The sequence below is a fragment of the Ruditapes philippinarum genome, unplaced genomic scaffold (genome assembly GCF_026571515.1).
Source record: "Ruditapes philippinarum isolate M1 unplaced genomic scaffold, ASM2657151v2 ctg6813_1_1_1_1, whole genome shotgun sequence".
Classification (NCBI taxonomy): domain Eukaryota; kingdom Metazoa; phylum Mollusca; class Bivalvia; order Venerida; family Veneridae; genus Ruditapes; species Ruditapes philippinarum.
Window position 1 is genome coordinate 25918 of NW_026863083.1, and position 16540 is coordinate 42457.

The window sequence follows — 16540 nt, forward strand, 5'->3', positions numbered from 1 at the left end:
TTTATACTTAGTGTTAAAAAGCTTGATAATAACCTTATGATTAGAAAGAGTTATTGTGACTTGAGGAATGAACAATACTAAATTTTCAAATGATAACAATTATCATCACAGTCTGACATGATGGACTCGTGTAGTTTACATAAATAAATAAATAATTTCAGAATTTTGAAGTTCATGCTTTCTATGACATTAACTTTTCAGATCATGATATTTATCAACAAAATCATACAGGAATTATGTAATTTACAAAAATTTATCAATAAAATTAAAATAAGAATTGTTTTGATTCCCTTTATCATTGATTTATTTTGTTCTCCTTGTTATATTAACCTTCATATGATATAATCATTTGTTATGTTTCAGATGAGTCCCTCTGTAAAAAAGTGCTACTTCTTCAAGTTGAGTTGTATCTCTGTACATATCAGGTAACATTTTACATTTGGTAGTCAAATTTATCATTCCTTGTTGAAAATTGGTTAAACCTTGTTGAAGATTGAAGGATGCCAAAAATGTTGTTGACAATTTATTAATTCTTGTAGAAAATTGAAATTGAAAATGCTTCTTCTATGATACTCTTGAAATTTCATTTATGATATTTTTTAAGTACAAATGTAAAACTCATAGTAAAAATCATCATCATTAAAATCATGGCTGTAAATACATGTATGTAATGTATTTATTTCTTTCAGCCTGAAAAAGCCATGGGTTTGTTAACATATATTGAAAAAAATGTGTTCAACGGTAAAAATATGTCTGCCGAAAAGGAAAGTTCAAGTAGCAAAGAAGACAGTAAGGAAGGTTCGCCCACTAGTGAGTCATCCTGGGAGACCTGGAAACCTATACTTAGTGTGGTAATTTGTTTATAATTAATTACTATGTTAATACTTATGCTCTGCATTGTTAGGTAATGCTTGAATTGAAAATAGATTTAAGAAACTTCTTGATTTATGAACTTGTTTATGTTCGGTTAATTCATGAAATATTGGTAATCTTATCTCTGTAGTAGAATAGAATAAAGTCAGAAATTTCATGAGCAGTTAAATTTCCCATTTTCATAAGTTGAAGATTTCCCTAAAAGTAATTGTTCACTAAGTATTATATAAATATAACAGAACTGAAAGTAGAAATTTGCAAATAATACACAATCCCAATTACATGTTGTGTAAAATGTTGATTTTGCAAAATTTCCAGCCTCATCATGTAAAAAGAATTCTCTGTACTGGTTGGGGACAACCAAAACCAGACAACCACCAAACCCGGACGGCCCCGAAAATGCTTAATTTAGTATTTTCCTTGTTCAGTGGTTGTCAGTCACTTTTTGTTTTAACAATAAATGCACGTTTCTTCTATAATTTAGTAAATAAATTTATTTCTACCTACATAAATATTAATATTTTAATGTCTATTTTAAGAATGTTGCCGTTGAAGTTTGGGCATAAAGAAAGAAATGCCTGATCTCATATACCAGCTACAATCATTTGCAAAGTAAACAATAGAATTTCCAAAACTTCAGCATTTGTTGCTGATATATTGTATATCATGTTTAAACTTAAAAATTAAAACATCCAAGCTTTTATATGAATTAAATCACGCCATGTACATATTTGTCCGGACACATGGTACTGTAGTGTAGACAATTTAGGTAATTTGGATCATACTAATTTGGATACCCTCCTTGAGGAGCCTCAGATATATACAATCAGAAATAAACAAACTAGTTTGTTAGTTAAGAGAAGAACCTAGCTGTACTGTGTCAAATTTTTACGTCTCTGAGTTGGAAAGTATGAAATCTGTATGGAAAAATGTTCAAAACATGTCCGGTTGATGGTCCCCGACCAGTAAAAGTCCCTTTAAAGGGTATAAAGTTACGTCTCTAGAAATATTTTTAAAAAAATTTACTCACAGTTGAATTCTATTGGTTCCATAATCTTTTGGTCAATTCTCAAAAGAGACGTTACACACATGAATAGTGTAAAACAGAATATAATGTGCTGGAACAAGTATTATTTTGCTATGTATGTAGAGTTATATGCATTTAGCGATGATTTCATGCATGTGCAATTTTACTTCTTAGGCAATTTACTACCATATTTATTTTGTATAAGCATTTTGGAAGTAGTACTTTTTAGAATTCAAACAATAATTTTTGCAGAAAATATATAGCTTTATGAACTTTCATTGAAATTGTATTATTGAGTCGCCTAAACTAAAATACAGAGCATTGATGGCACATGATCACTTCAAAAAGTTAAATGAATTATGATCTGTTAACCCAATAAAATGTTAGGTTTTTTATTGATTTTTTTGTTGTTGCTGTGTTTCAGTTTAAGACCAGATGTTTTATCATGATGAAGTCCATGAAATCAGTGAAAAGAGAAATCAAAGTGTTAATGAATGTTCAATCTTCAGTAAGTTTGATTCCTATTTTAGAGATTTTCATTTTTAATTCAAGGAAATGCATTTAAAGTGCTCTCCTGTATAGCAATCTCAGCTAGTCGCTGGTACTCACATATATTAACTGTAAAATTGGTACTACTTGTAGCAGTTTTATACTCACAGAAGGGAGCACACAAAGTAGCTGCTTTTTAATTGAACAATTTTTTTTCAACATAACTTATGATTAATTTTATAAATAGACATGGTGGTCACTATAGAAGGTACCCATATTTGTACATGTCAAAATATATATAAATCTGAATGTATTGACATGTGTTAACAGTTTGTATTAATATGCATATGCAAAGTAGAAAAAATTTGAAATTAATTTTTCATTTTTTTTAAACATTAAAATTAGGAAGAAATACATTTGGTAAAGTAAGAAACAGAATGGTTTGGCTGTATGAGAGGAGGCCAGCAGTTGTCAGATATTTATAAACAAAATACAATAATGTAAGTTTAAGAAATCTTAATTCAGACAAGGGAAAATCAGGGAACTTTACTTAATAGTTGATACCATGTTTTGTTTTATTTTGATACAGAATACATCAGTAGTGTTCTTAAAAGCAAATTTTGAGTATTTGAGAGGAAACTACAGGAAAGCAATGAAAATGTTGGGATCTGGTCCACAAATGTATACAGATAAAGGTAGGTAACTCTTGATTGCATGATGACAAAATTGTAGTGCAATGATTATGTCCCTTTAGAAAATAATTGGGATATATTTCTTTGCACATGTCTGTTTCTGGATAAGACGTGTGATTAATCACCAGAAAATGCTTTGGTTTACAGTCTTCAGGGTTGTTTTACTTTTAAATCACAACCTGCATTGTTTTTTTTTTGAGATCAGTAGGTCAAATGTCACCATGACCTTGACCTGAAAAAAAACTTAACTTATCATTCACTAGAGAAGGCTTGGCCAATTTCTGATAAAAAAAGACACTAAACAAAGATAGAATAACGAATTATTGTTGGGTTTGAATAAAAATTATTTCAGCGTCTGTAATTATATTCTCTATTACAGGAGAATGTCTGACGGTGATGCATTATAATAATTTAGGATGTATACATTTTCACCTGCGTAAACACAACCTAGGTGCGTTTTATTTCCGCAAGGCGATTCAGGAAAACGAGAATGTTGTACGAGAAATGAGGCGAAGTACCGATCAACAGAATAGACAACATGGAGGTGATGGTATCATTTATTTACTTGATCGAGACAATAAATCTAATTTTAGTCTGTTGTTATAGATAATTCTTGCAAGATTAAGTTATTGGACATAAATTTTTGACTAAAAGAAAGAAAGGTCAGAGTGGTCCCTTGAGAATAGTGAAATTAAGACAATTAGTTGAAAAACACGCACTCGGTTTGATTGAGTCATGAGAGATATTCAAAAGGGTTATATCTCTCTCACCCCAAAGCACTAGCTTAAACAGTTTTTAATCCTCAACACTAAATATATGAGCAAGATTTGAAAAGAATCAGTTTATTTTACAACGCTAGTGCTTAGTACATATATATATAACTTGCAATTTTTCTGATTGAATGAAAAATGTGTTCACACTTAAATTATCTGTATAGTGTTAGATTGATTTTACTTATAAATCATTTTTTTACTTAGATTGAATACAAATTACTGATTGCAAAATGGTTTTAACTTGTGTGATATAAAGAAGTGACAACAGTTGCACAAGTACATACAAACTAAATTGTTTTAACACTATTAAAATAGGTATTACCCGTAACTTGGCAAATGTGAGTTTTCCCTATCTAATCCCGGAGTAAAAAAACAGATTTTTAATGTATTATACATTTTATTTACAAAGTGTAATTGTAAAAGTTTGTTTTTACCACCTGGATTAATTAGGGAGAAACTCTCATTTGCATACTTCCGGAATATCTCTATTGACAGTCAGTTGTATGGCAGGAACATCAGAAGGTGGTTTTGCTATTGTGAGATGCTTATTTTTTGATAGTTCATTCTTCTAATCCAAAAGTCAAATATGACAAAACAGGTACCAAGTCGTTGTCTGGACGACCATTGCACTGTCTAGGAATGAGCCGCCATTTTGAACTCATGTACAATATGGGTATTCAGCTGTTGCATTGTGGGAAGGCCCTGCCAGCATTTGAATGTTTGATAGAGGCGGTACAAATTTATCAGATCAACCCACATTTGTGGCTCCGCCTTGCCGAGTGTTGTATCATGGCGTATAGAGAGGTAAGTGAAGGAAACTTTTTATGCATTCTGTTTTAACTGTTGAAAATTGGTCAGCTATCCATTTTTGTGCTCGATTATTACCAGAATAGGGAGAGCCATTGTATTCACCCAAGCATCAGTGTAGTAGTTAAATTTTTGTGTGTGGTATCTAAAAAACTACTGAAGGGAAAGGGTTGAAAAGTTTTTTACTTGAAATGCTTGTTCTTTAGCAAATTTAAGATATTTTCTCAAAAGGGAGGTAAGTGTTAAATTATTTTCACATAGTTCTGCCCCTTTTTGGATTTGACTTTGTCAAGTTTTTGTCTTGAAGTGTGTTTGTGTTTCTCAAAAACCAGCAAAGATATTCTGATTGAACTTCAAATATTTATTAATATTGAAATTTAAACCAATTTTAATTGTTCAAATAAGGCAAATAGATTTTGCATACTTTAGACTATTTTTGAGTGTCAATTAAGTTTTCCAAATTTATTTATTCTTGAAATATTTGTTTATGCACTTAAAATAGAATTGCTTACAACTAAAATTGTATATTTATTCGAGTTAAAAATAGAACATTTCTAATTATAGAACAATGAAGATGATAGAAAGTTACAGAAAAGACAGGAGGTTATACAGGGATCTGTTGGAAGTGGTGTACATAGAAAGCTTATCCTTGGACCCGGGGTCAACCAGGATAAAAACAGGTTGGTGTGTTCTGGCATTTTCTCAGTATACACATATTAAAATACTGGTAGTCAAAAGAGCTGTATCTAAATTTAGCTCACAAATGCAACTCTGTGTTTATAAATGAGAATTTGAATGTACATGTACCTATCTAGAAAGCTCAATTTGGATGGTTTTGTCCCGAGTTAGCATCCATTGTGCTGGTAGATTGTTGAAGGACAGTGGTTTTAAAATATCCGATCTAAGAACTAAAATTCATGCTGCTATATGAATAAAATTTGTAGATATTTGTATGTTTCAGAGGTATTAACAGAAAAAAGGTCTGACTTTAAAATAATTATTATGTAAACTTTGTCTTTAAAAGATTTGCAAAGGAATTGTTTTCTTTGTCACTTGAATGAGTTATTTTGAAATAGAATAACTCAGATTGAAGGTTGGAGAGTCTTGTATTATACATTCTAAACCCCCATGTTAATGGTCAGAGGTATATTTTAGTAATTTCACTTGAAAAAATGTGGCAGATATATGAGTTTGCTTATACATTGATCGTGGAAGAAACTCAAAATGTTTATATTTGTACTGTAGGGCACAAGGACGGTCTTAACATCTGGTTTTGACAGTTTTATATCTGATTAATTTTTACAGTGTTGGTACACCAGCTATACCGGCAGCTACTCTAGAGTTTGCCTCGCTGTGTTTGAGGAACGCGTTACTGTTGCTACCAGAGGTGACTGCTGAAACAACGGCTGCAGAACAAAATGAAGATAAAGAAGATGGGTATAATATATTTTGGCTTTGGAATAAGATATTGGATTGATTTGTTGGGCAAGTTATTGATGCTCCCACTAACTAGGGGGTTAGGGGGCTGTGCATCACGTTTTTCTCTTCTTCGCCATCCATCATGTTGTCTGTAAGTAGATTGACAAAATAGTGGAATGTGGGGCATCTGTGTGCTATGGACACATATCTAGATTAGGTCTTTGTAGTGGAGATGGCTGTGCCCTTCAAGCAAAGGCCTGAGTATATTTCCAATATGGATGCATGGTTCTTGAAGTAAACATGAATGCTTTAATAGCAGACTTATCCCCATCTTTTGATTGTTGGCCACGACTTTTACAACTGTACTTAATCCTTGAGTCAATGAAATTTTAAAGTTTTAGATATTTTTGTTTTAGCTTGGATGTATAGAAAGCTAAGAGCTTAACTGATTCATTCTTGAGATCTTTTCCTGGAACTAACCAGAGCTGGTTTCATTTAAGCAAAAATAGTCACGACCCTAGTAGGATCATCAAACTGTGAGGCTTTACTTCATTTGGTACAACGCCTTTTCCATGACTAAGGCGAGGGAAACTTTTCCATGACTAATGATTTCATACAACTGCAGAGATATGACCAAAAATGTGTCCAAACATCTGTTTTATGATATTATTTAACTTCTGTCTAAATGTGAGGTTTGCAAACTTCTTATCATTTAGAATTGTCAGTACAAATTTCATATGAATCATTACCTGGTATTGAGTAAAATGTTCTACACGTAACTGTCTTATAATTTACAGAAAACTTGGCACTGAGCCAATTTTAGTACAAGCACCACCTGGAAACCCTATGAGGACACAAGAGGTACACAATCTCAGGTTAGTAGTTTCTATATTGTTTGTCTTTATTTTGCTTTCAGTCTGATTTTTCAATATAAAAGATATTATAGTACACATGGGTGGAACTAACTAACTTGTGCAAGCTAGAAAATGAACCATTATGAATCTATATGGTCAGGATCTGAACCCACAGTGGTGATAAGGAAATGAATCAAAGTCAGCATCCCTAACCACTCAAACACAGGGGCCATTTAGCAATATATGTAGCTTTGAAGTGAAATAGATATGTTTGTATATAAGATCAGAAATGTATTTAAACTCAAAATTGAGTTGTTTTTTTTTATCGTGTTTGCAAATAGTCCATATTTTAATCACTGATGCAAGGTACAAATATGACTAATACACTGACAAATATTTATTAAGTTGATTCTAGCTATCACAATATGCTGTGTTATTGAAGGGACAAAACATAGGAAACTTCTGAAAATGATGCATATTTAAGATTTTCTATGCGTATTTCACACTGATACACATGCTATCTTAAGCTCTGCACTCCACAGAGGTTGTAAAATAATTCTATATTTCAGATGTTCCGTGCTATGTGCTAGTTCCTATGTTGCCCTATGTTTGAACGATTATACAATGGCGCTGCAATATGCTGAAACCCTTCTTAAACAACCAAAGTTATCTGGTGCTCAAAGGTAAGTTAGATTGTTTAACCCTTAGCCTCCTAAATATCTTAAATGGACTTGTTATTAAATCATTTATCATTTTTAGGGAAAATTGAAAGTAAATATTGACTGAATAGTGAACAGTGCACACCTTCATCAGACGGCACTGATCTTGCTATGCACTGGTTGCTTGGGTATATTCAGTTACCGCTAGTCTGCTGGGGATTCATTTATAATGTACTTTACACAATATTTTGATTGAACTGTGAAAATGAAATAATCAGTTGTAATTTTTAGCCTTTTTATGAATTATGTCAATGAATAATCTGTTTATATATTTCTTGTCTTTTCCGATATCAAAATGTATTTTATAGAAATGGTTTCACCCTATATTCCGGTCTGTATGTATTTTACACTTTAAATTTTAACTAATTTTGTACCCTGGTGGCACTTATTTAGCATGTAAGTTATGTATTGCCTATTATGTTTTATTTATGCATATTTCAGTTACCTGGCCCACATGTATATGGGAGAGGCCCTGGTAGCATTAGATCGTATAGCTGATGGTATACAACATCTCAACCCGGAACTAGTCACTGATATATCAACTACACTGCCAGATACTAAAACAGAACAAGGTATTTTGTTTATATATTGCTTTTTATTGAGATAAAAATTAAGTCAGTCAGGTGTGTAGACCTTGGTCAGCACTGCACGGAACATGCAGACTGGCCTGCCTCTATATTAACATTATTAGTAGATGACCCCTTTTGATTTTGAGGCCAAAGGTCAAGGTCACTGGGTCTTAAATGTCACAATGGTTTCTGCTCAGTATCTTGAAAACTATTGATCACAGTCTTCATATTTCACATATTTATTGGCCATAACTAGTAGAACACCTTTTTAGCTCACCTGAGCATGCTCAGGGTGAGCTTTTAGGATCGATGATTGTCCGTCGTCCGTTCACATTTAGTTGTCACATTTTTGCCTCAATCATCATCAAACTTGGTCAGGATGCTTATCTAGTTGATAGCTCGGAAGAGTTTGAACATGGGTCATCTCGGATGAGAAACTAGGTCACAAGAGCTAAAAATAGAAAAACCTTGTTAACACTCTAGAGGTCACATTTTTACCTCAATCATCATCAAACTTGGTCAGGATGTGTGTCTAGTTGATAGCTCGGATGAGTTTGAACATGGGTCATCTCGGATGAAAAAGTAGGTCACCGGAGCTTAAAATAGAAAAACCTTGTTAACACTCTAGCGGTCATATTTTTGCATCAATCATCATCAAACTTGGTCAGGATGCTTATCTAGTTGATAGCTCAAATGAGTTTGAACATGGGTCATCTCGGATGAAAAAATAGGTTACCAGAGCTAAAAATAGAAAAACCTTGTTAACACTCTGGGGTCACATTTTTGCATCAATCATCATCATCAAACTTGGTCAAGATGCTTGTCTAGGTGATAGCTCAGATGACATCATGGATGAAAAAGTAGGTCACCGGAGCTAAAAATAGAAAAACCTTGTTAACACTCTAGCGGTCACATTTTTGCCTCATCAAACTTGGTCAGGATGCCTATCTAGTTGATAGCTCAGAGGAGTTTGAACATGGGTCATCTCGGATGAAAAAGTAGGTCACCAGAGCTAATAATAAAAAAACCTTGTTAACACTCTAGCGGTCACATTTTTGCATCAATCATCATCAAACTTGGTCAAGATGTTTGTCTAGGTGATAGCTCGGATGAGTTTGAACATGGGTCATCTGTGACTAAAAAGTGGGTCAATGGAGCTTAAAATACAAAAACCTTGTTACCACTCTAGCAGTCACATTTTTGCATCAGTCATCATCAAACTTGGTCAAGATGCTTGCCTAGGTGAAAGCTCAGATGAGTTTGAACATGGGTCATCTCGGATGAAAAAGTAGGTCACCGGAGCTAAAAATAGAAATACTTTGATAACACTCTAGTGGTCACAATTTTGACTCAATTGTTATCAAACTTGGTCAGGAAACTTGTCTAGGTCATTGCTGGGAGTAAATCGAACATGGGTCATCTCGGATGAAAAACTAGGTCACAGGAGCTAAAAATAGAAAAATCTTGTTAACACTCTAGTGGCTACTGTTGTGATCCAAATATTCTGTTTATTGGTCTGAAAGTTTGTTTTGATGATTTCTAAGTCAAGATCGAACATGGGTCATCTTGGATGAAAAACTAGGTCACACCGCCCAAATATGGAAAAACCTTGTTAACATTCTAGTGGTCACATTTTCGACTCAATTATCATCAATTTTGGTCAGGATGCTTGTCTAGGTAATTGCTTGGATGAGTTCGAAATCACATGTGAAACTAGGTCACCGGAGCTAAAAATAGAAAAATCTTGTTAATACTCTAGTTGCTACTGTTTTGATCCAAGTATCCTGGAAATTGGTCTGAAAGTTTGTTTTGATGATTTCTAGGTCAAGTTTGAATATTTATTACCTGGGTAAAAACTAGGTCGCAGTGCTCAAATATGTATAATCCTTGTTAACACTGTAGTGGTCACATTTTTGACTCACCTGTCATGAGACTTGGTCAGAATGCTTGTCTAGGTAATTGTTTGGATGAGTTTGATAAGTCAGGTGAGCGATCTAGGGCCATCATGGCCCTCTTGTTGTAATATTTACATGATTGCTAAAACAAGTGACACTGAATGCTGTTTAAACAGTCTTTATAGATACCTTGTATTTGAGTTGCCAATTTGATTACTTTCTATCTTTTTCAATACCATTAAAAATACAAAAATACTGCACAGGGCTCACCAGATAGAGTCTGGCCAAATTTTCTACTTTGTTTCCCATTTTCATTCTTTCGAAAGATCAAAGATAAGTTGACTGCCAGTTAAAAGTATGAAATCCCTAGCAGTTTATGTGGTGGCTTACTTTCTTAAGCTTATTAGAGTGTTACTTATATAGAAGGATTGACTACACTTACATCATGATTCATTGGTCTTAGGCAGGATTTATTGTGTGACAATTTCATGATTCTAACAAAGAATTAAAAGAAAAGTATGCATTGTTGGTGTTAGAAAAAATAAGCATGTGTTATATTCTCTAATATCAAAGCACTGCACTGTCTGTATTTAACCATATGCTATAGAGTTTTCATGGCCATCACAAAACCGTAAGCTGCAATTTTTGAAAGCCCTAAAAATTCTTTCTCAACTAGTTTTTACTTACGTTAGTGTTTGAAACTGTTACAAAGAGATAACAAGATTTTATTGGGAATGTAGATTTCTATAAATCCCAGTACATTTGTTTGATAACATGCTTTATTTTTGTATTTCAGACAAAACAGACAAACTAGATAAAGGTGACAAAGATCTGGAAACACCAGAAATTAAAGGTAATATTACAGAATAACATATAGTCTATAGTTTTATCATTTCAGTGTCATAGAATAGGTCTATCAAACATATACAAACTCAAATCTCAAGTTAATTTACTCTGCTGATCCAGTAATTATGTAGGAGTAGTTATTATATTTGATTACTTGCAGTGAGATTGGTAATTACTGATTAGTTATCCAGGAAAGCAGATTAGGTCGGCCCAACACTGAGATATAACCAATAAATGTGTTAAAATTTATATAAACATTAAAGAAATGTGCTGGTTATTTTAATGTGTAAACTTGTACAAAAAATGATATGTTAACATCTGTAAAGATTTGTGGTTGAAGAAAACACACAAACAATAGTTAAATCATTAGATTTTTTGGGTAAATTTGATATTATTTATTTCTAAGTATGATAGAAATACATAGATTGCGTGTCTGATGCATTCACCTCTCAGCTACACAACACACATGTTCAAGTTATTTGGTTGTAACAATACTATCCATTAAAGTGACATTATGCCCATTCAAGGGAATACAGTGAGTAAACAGGTGAAAGTCTTTAATGCCATAATTCCTTTTAATTTTGTAATTCAGGGCTACAGATAACATTTTGTATATATTGGGTGATTACCCCTTGTTTTGTGATCTATTTGGTTTTTTCTATTTTCTTAAGAGTTATTTCTGTATTTTTTACCTTACCCTCTCTAACCAATTTGGGTTTTAAAGCAAATGTTCATGTATATTACTCAAAATTTCTGACCTTCATTGTAGACTGTTGTAGGTTTTGTATGGTAATAAAAAGCTGCTTACTACTATGCTTTATGGTTTATTGGCCTAGGAGATTTCCAAGCTGCCTGATATGATTTAAAGGTTAAAACAGTCTGAAACAGTATGATCTGCCTGATGTAGGCGTTAAGTAATAATTTTCATCATTACGCACCATGAGACTTGGTGGCTGTGTAGTCAGTCCTCCAGCGAGTCCAACGGTGCCAGTTGCAAGCGAATCGGACCTACGGTTCGAACACAGTGGCAATTGTCGCACCCGCTTTTTGTTAGAAACTTTGAGCGCAAACGTATATAAAAAAAAACGAAGCGAAATAGGTCTAATTCAATTCCGACTTGGTGCCGGCCTGGTATTTGGGCTACGGCCATGAGACTTGCAGGCTGTGTAGTCAGTCCTCCAGCGAGTCCAACGGTGCCAGTTGCAAGCGAATCGGACCTACGGTTCGAACACAGTGGCAATTGTCGCACCCGCTTTTTGTTAGAAACTTTGAGCGCAAACGTATAAAAAAAAAAAAAAACGAAGCGAAATAGGTCTAATTCAATTCCGACTTGGTGCCGGCCTGGTATTTGGGCTACGGCCATGAGACTTGCAGGCTGTGTAGTCAGTCCTCCAGCGAGTCCAACGGTGCCAGTTGCAAGCGAATCGGACCTACGGTTCGAACACAGTGGCAATTGTCGCACCCGCTTTTTGTTAGAAACTTTGAGCGCAAACGTATATAAAAAAAACGAAGCGAAATCGGTCTAATTCAATTCCGACTTGGTGCCGGCCTGGTATTTGGGCTACGGCCATGAGACTTGCAGGCCGTCTAGTGCTTCCTCCAAAGAGTCCAACAGTGCAAATTGCAAGCGAATCGGACCTACGGTTGGCTCACAGTGCCAATTGTCGCACCCGCTTTTTTTAGAAACTTTGAGCGCACATGTATATAAGAAAAAAACGAAGCGAAATAGGTCTAATTGCATTACGACTTGGTGCCGGCCCTGTATTTGGGCTACGGCCATGAGACTTGGTGGCTTTGTAGTGAATCCAATAGCGATTCCAACGGTGCCAATTGCAAGCGAATCGGACCTACGGTTCGAACACAGTGCCAATTGTCGCACCCGCTTTTTTTAGAAACTTTGAGCGCGCAAACGTATATAAAAAAAACGAAGCGAAATAGGTCTAATTCAATTCCGACTTGGTGCCGGCCTGGTATTTGGGCTACGGCCATGAGACTTGCAGGCTGTGTAGTCAGTCCTCCAGCGAGTCCAACGGTGCCAGTTGCAAGCGAATCGGACCTACGGTTCGAACACAGTGGCAATTGTCGCACCCGGTTTCGTTTAGAAACTTCCAGCGCAAACGTATATAAAAAAACAAAAACGAAGCGAAATAGGTCTAATTCAATTCCGACTTGGTGCCGGCCTGGTATTTGGGCTACGGCCATGAGACTTGGTGGCCGTGTAGTCAGTCCTCCAGCGAGTCCAACGGTGCCAGTTGCAAGCGAATCGGACCTACGGTTGGCTCACAGTGCCAATTGTCGCACCCGCTTTTTTGACATTTTAATTTGGTAATTACGCAAATACGCATGTTATCTGCAGCCCTGATAATTCACTTCAAATAAACAATAAATAACCCTGGGATCAAAATGGAATATCTGTAAATATCAACTAGAACTTACCTGAAACGTATAGTTTGTAAAAAAAGTGGGGCAGTCTTTTTATAGTTTAGGTAAATTTTAAATTTTATCCTTAACATTTTCCAAAATAAACTGTTGGTCAAAACACCGATTTTACAGTCAATCTTTTGAAATAAAAAGTCAATTCAGCTCAACTTGACTATGAAAATATGAGCATAATGTCACTTTAATAATCCAAATCCAAAAATGTAACAATATTTTTAAATGATAATGTGTTTGTAAATTTACATGTATTTAAACTTTATTTCTGTAGGGGCATTCTATCCATGGACACCTAGAGATCCACGCACAGCCAAAGCAATAATACAGTATAACTTGGCGGCAGCACATGCAGTAAGGGGAGAGTATGACAAAGCTGGTGCTAATCTAGGGGAGGTAATTATAATAGTTTTAACATATTTGAGCCGCGCCATGACAAGACCAACATAATGCGCTTGCGACCAGCATGGCTCCAGACCACACTGCGCAGTCTGGTCTTGATCCATGCTGTTCGCTTACAAACCCTATTACAAGTAGAGTAACTGATAGCGAACAAGGTGGATCCTGATCAGACTGTGGGGATGTGCAGGCTGGTCTGGAACCATGCTGGTCACAAACACATTATGTTGGTTTTGTCATGGCGCGGCTCAATTAGAATGTTGAAGCTGCATGTTTATTTAATATGAATACTTGGTTTTTGTGCTGTAGAAACAACCAATCAGATACAAGTAGAAGTATTAAAGTGATTAATAATTGCTAGTTATAGATTTTGATATCCAATCTTGTATGCAAAGATGTGTTTATCAAAGTACATGTTAATCTTACAAATTTTAAGGCCCAATTATGCGAAATAAAAGGTAAGTGATATGAATAATTGACTAGACCAGTCAGACTAGTTATATATGGACTAGGCAGGACCATCTGTTTACTACCAATCATTAAGTTAGGGGATGCATATTGTAGGTATAACTTAAACCTTTACGATTATAACTTTATTATGTAAGTTAGACTGTTTTCGTATTTTGACACATATATCTGAATGCTGTTAAGAGCAGACTCTAAACCTTCTAGTATGTAGAACAAAAGATATTTATAACATAAGTCCTCACTCTGCAAGTTTGTATTATGAACTCATCTCGTTCAGAATTCTGAATTTTCTGTTGTGTGTTAAAGGGATTTCATTTTTCAAAGCAACCTACAGACTACAGTATAAAATCTGTTTTAATAAAGCAGATCTGCAGACTAGCTTGACTATTAAGCTTACTTAGATAGTAATCTCTCATTTTAACTGCAAGTCTTGTTAAGTATTTAATTATGTTGTGACTTTAACAGCATTTATATTTTTGTTGTTTCAGAGTTCCAAGTTTATAGGAGCACCTTTGCCAGCCCAGATGTATTTCCTTAAACTCTACCTAGATCTGATAGAAGGTATGTTTTATCTTTTATTATATAGCAAACATATCTTCATTTCAACAAATTTCTTCAGAGGAAGGCACTCATGATAAAATCATCAGCTGGTATAATTTGTAAATAGTTCAATACTAAATTCTTTAAAATTAGTAAACAGACAATGGTGAAATTTTAGATAACCTTAATTAATAGACCCGGTCAGGGCAATATAAGGGAATTTCATATATCAAAGAATTTTGAGAAATGTTTTATGGCAGTGTTTTAAGATTTAAAAAAAAAAAAATGAAGAGATTTCCTTTAATTTAATAATGGACACTTCCAGAACTAACTAAAAGCTGAACAAGTCCATTTAGGAAAATTCAGCATGTTATGGGTTGTTTTACTTTAAGTGGCTTTACATACAAATTTTATTTTTTGTATTTTCCAGGGAGAAGGAAGGTGGCTCAATTTGTTATTAAAGAACATTTTGGTCATGTGACCCCGAATAGATTTGATTATAAAATGGAAATGAAAATGGCTTCCAAACCAGGAAGTAATAATAACAGTTCTTGGACCACAGAGTAATCAGAATAACGGTTGTAACAAAATTGTGTGTAATGCATGATAACAAATTTGTCTGAATATGGATCTATTCTTTGGATTTTTTTGGTTGCAAGATATGAGAAAAGAACAGAAAAATCATGAAACACATTCGTGAAACACGAATGATTGAAATAATGATGGAATAAATTTTTTACTCTGATGTTTTAATTACACCTATCATGTTTTAAAGTACAAACATGAAGAAATAATTGTGTTCAAAAACATCTTTGTTGATGCATTTTCAGTTTAAGAGGTTGCTTAGTGAATAATGAACTAACAAAAATTGCAATAATCTGATATTGCAACATACATTTAACAGTATTTTCTATTTAAAAAGGTCTGAACACCTATTTCCATAGGATTACAGTTATTAAAATTACTGTAGTATTACATTCTATGTAGAAATGTAAAATCATTGTGGACATCCTTTTGTTTTTAGGTTTTGTTGAAATTTTGTGATATCTATGGCTGTGCATTGACCATTATTATGTTAAAATGATAGACAGAAGATAAAGAATAAATTGATCATGGTACAGTTTCTTGAGTTCTTTTTATAAGATTGATCTTTAAAGGGACTCCACTTAGATTGATTTTTAAAGGGACTCCACCCAGGTCCAAAAGCCTAAAAACATGAAATTTGAATTTCTTACATAGATTGACTGGAGCATTTAAAACAGAAAGATATACAAAAAATGATAAAGAAATATCCTCAGAATTAAATTGACAATCATATTTTTGTACGATTATTAGCTCTATTTTAATTAAAGTTTATAACTAACAAATAAAACATGGCCATGAGGGCTATATGAAGTTTATGGACCAGTTGGTTAGACTGAGGAAGGTGGGCCTTGGGCCATATACTCTCCGAGGCTGACCAATCAGTTTGTAAACATGCATTTTGCCCGAAAGCACGTTTTACTTGTTTTATTATACGGAATCTAAATCCTTTCATCCCTTTTGTTGCTGTCATTTCTTACTATAAGTTGCTTTCAAATAACTTTTTTATTTATTCAGTGTGTGAAATATCTCAAACCTTAGTTTGATTATTTTCAAGTGATTAAACAAAACATCATGCTCTGTTTAATATTCCTTTTTTTGTTTATCGTTTGTGTTGTCATGAAATTTGCATGTCGTGAAAGTCGCATTTAAACA

At 34.1% G+C, this 16540-nt stretch overlaps 1 protein-coding gene across 1 annotated transcript; it reads left to right on the plus strand.

Annotated features, from left to right (window-relative positions):
* Positions 1 to 353: 353 nt before the first annotated feature.
* LOC132721086 (CCR4-NOT transcription complex subunit 10-like) lies at positions 354 to 15921 on the plus strand (the record flags this gene model as incomplete). Its single annotated transcript, XM_060705335.1, has 15 exons — positions 354 to 425; positions 690 to 851; positions 2325 to 2408; positions 2979 to 3084; positions 3461 to 3625; positions 4453 to 4658; positions 5226 to 5341; positions 5967 to 6098; positions 6878 to 6955; positions 7504 to 7617; positions 8095 to 8225; positions 10914 to 10970; positions 13671 to 13792; positions 14752 to 14824; positions 15234 to 15921. Coding segments are annotated over 15 exons (1755 nt in total), but the record flags the coding sequence as incomplete, so codon positions are not given.
* Positions 15922 to 16540: the final 619 nt, after the last annotated feature.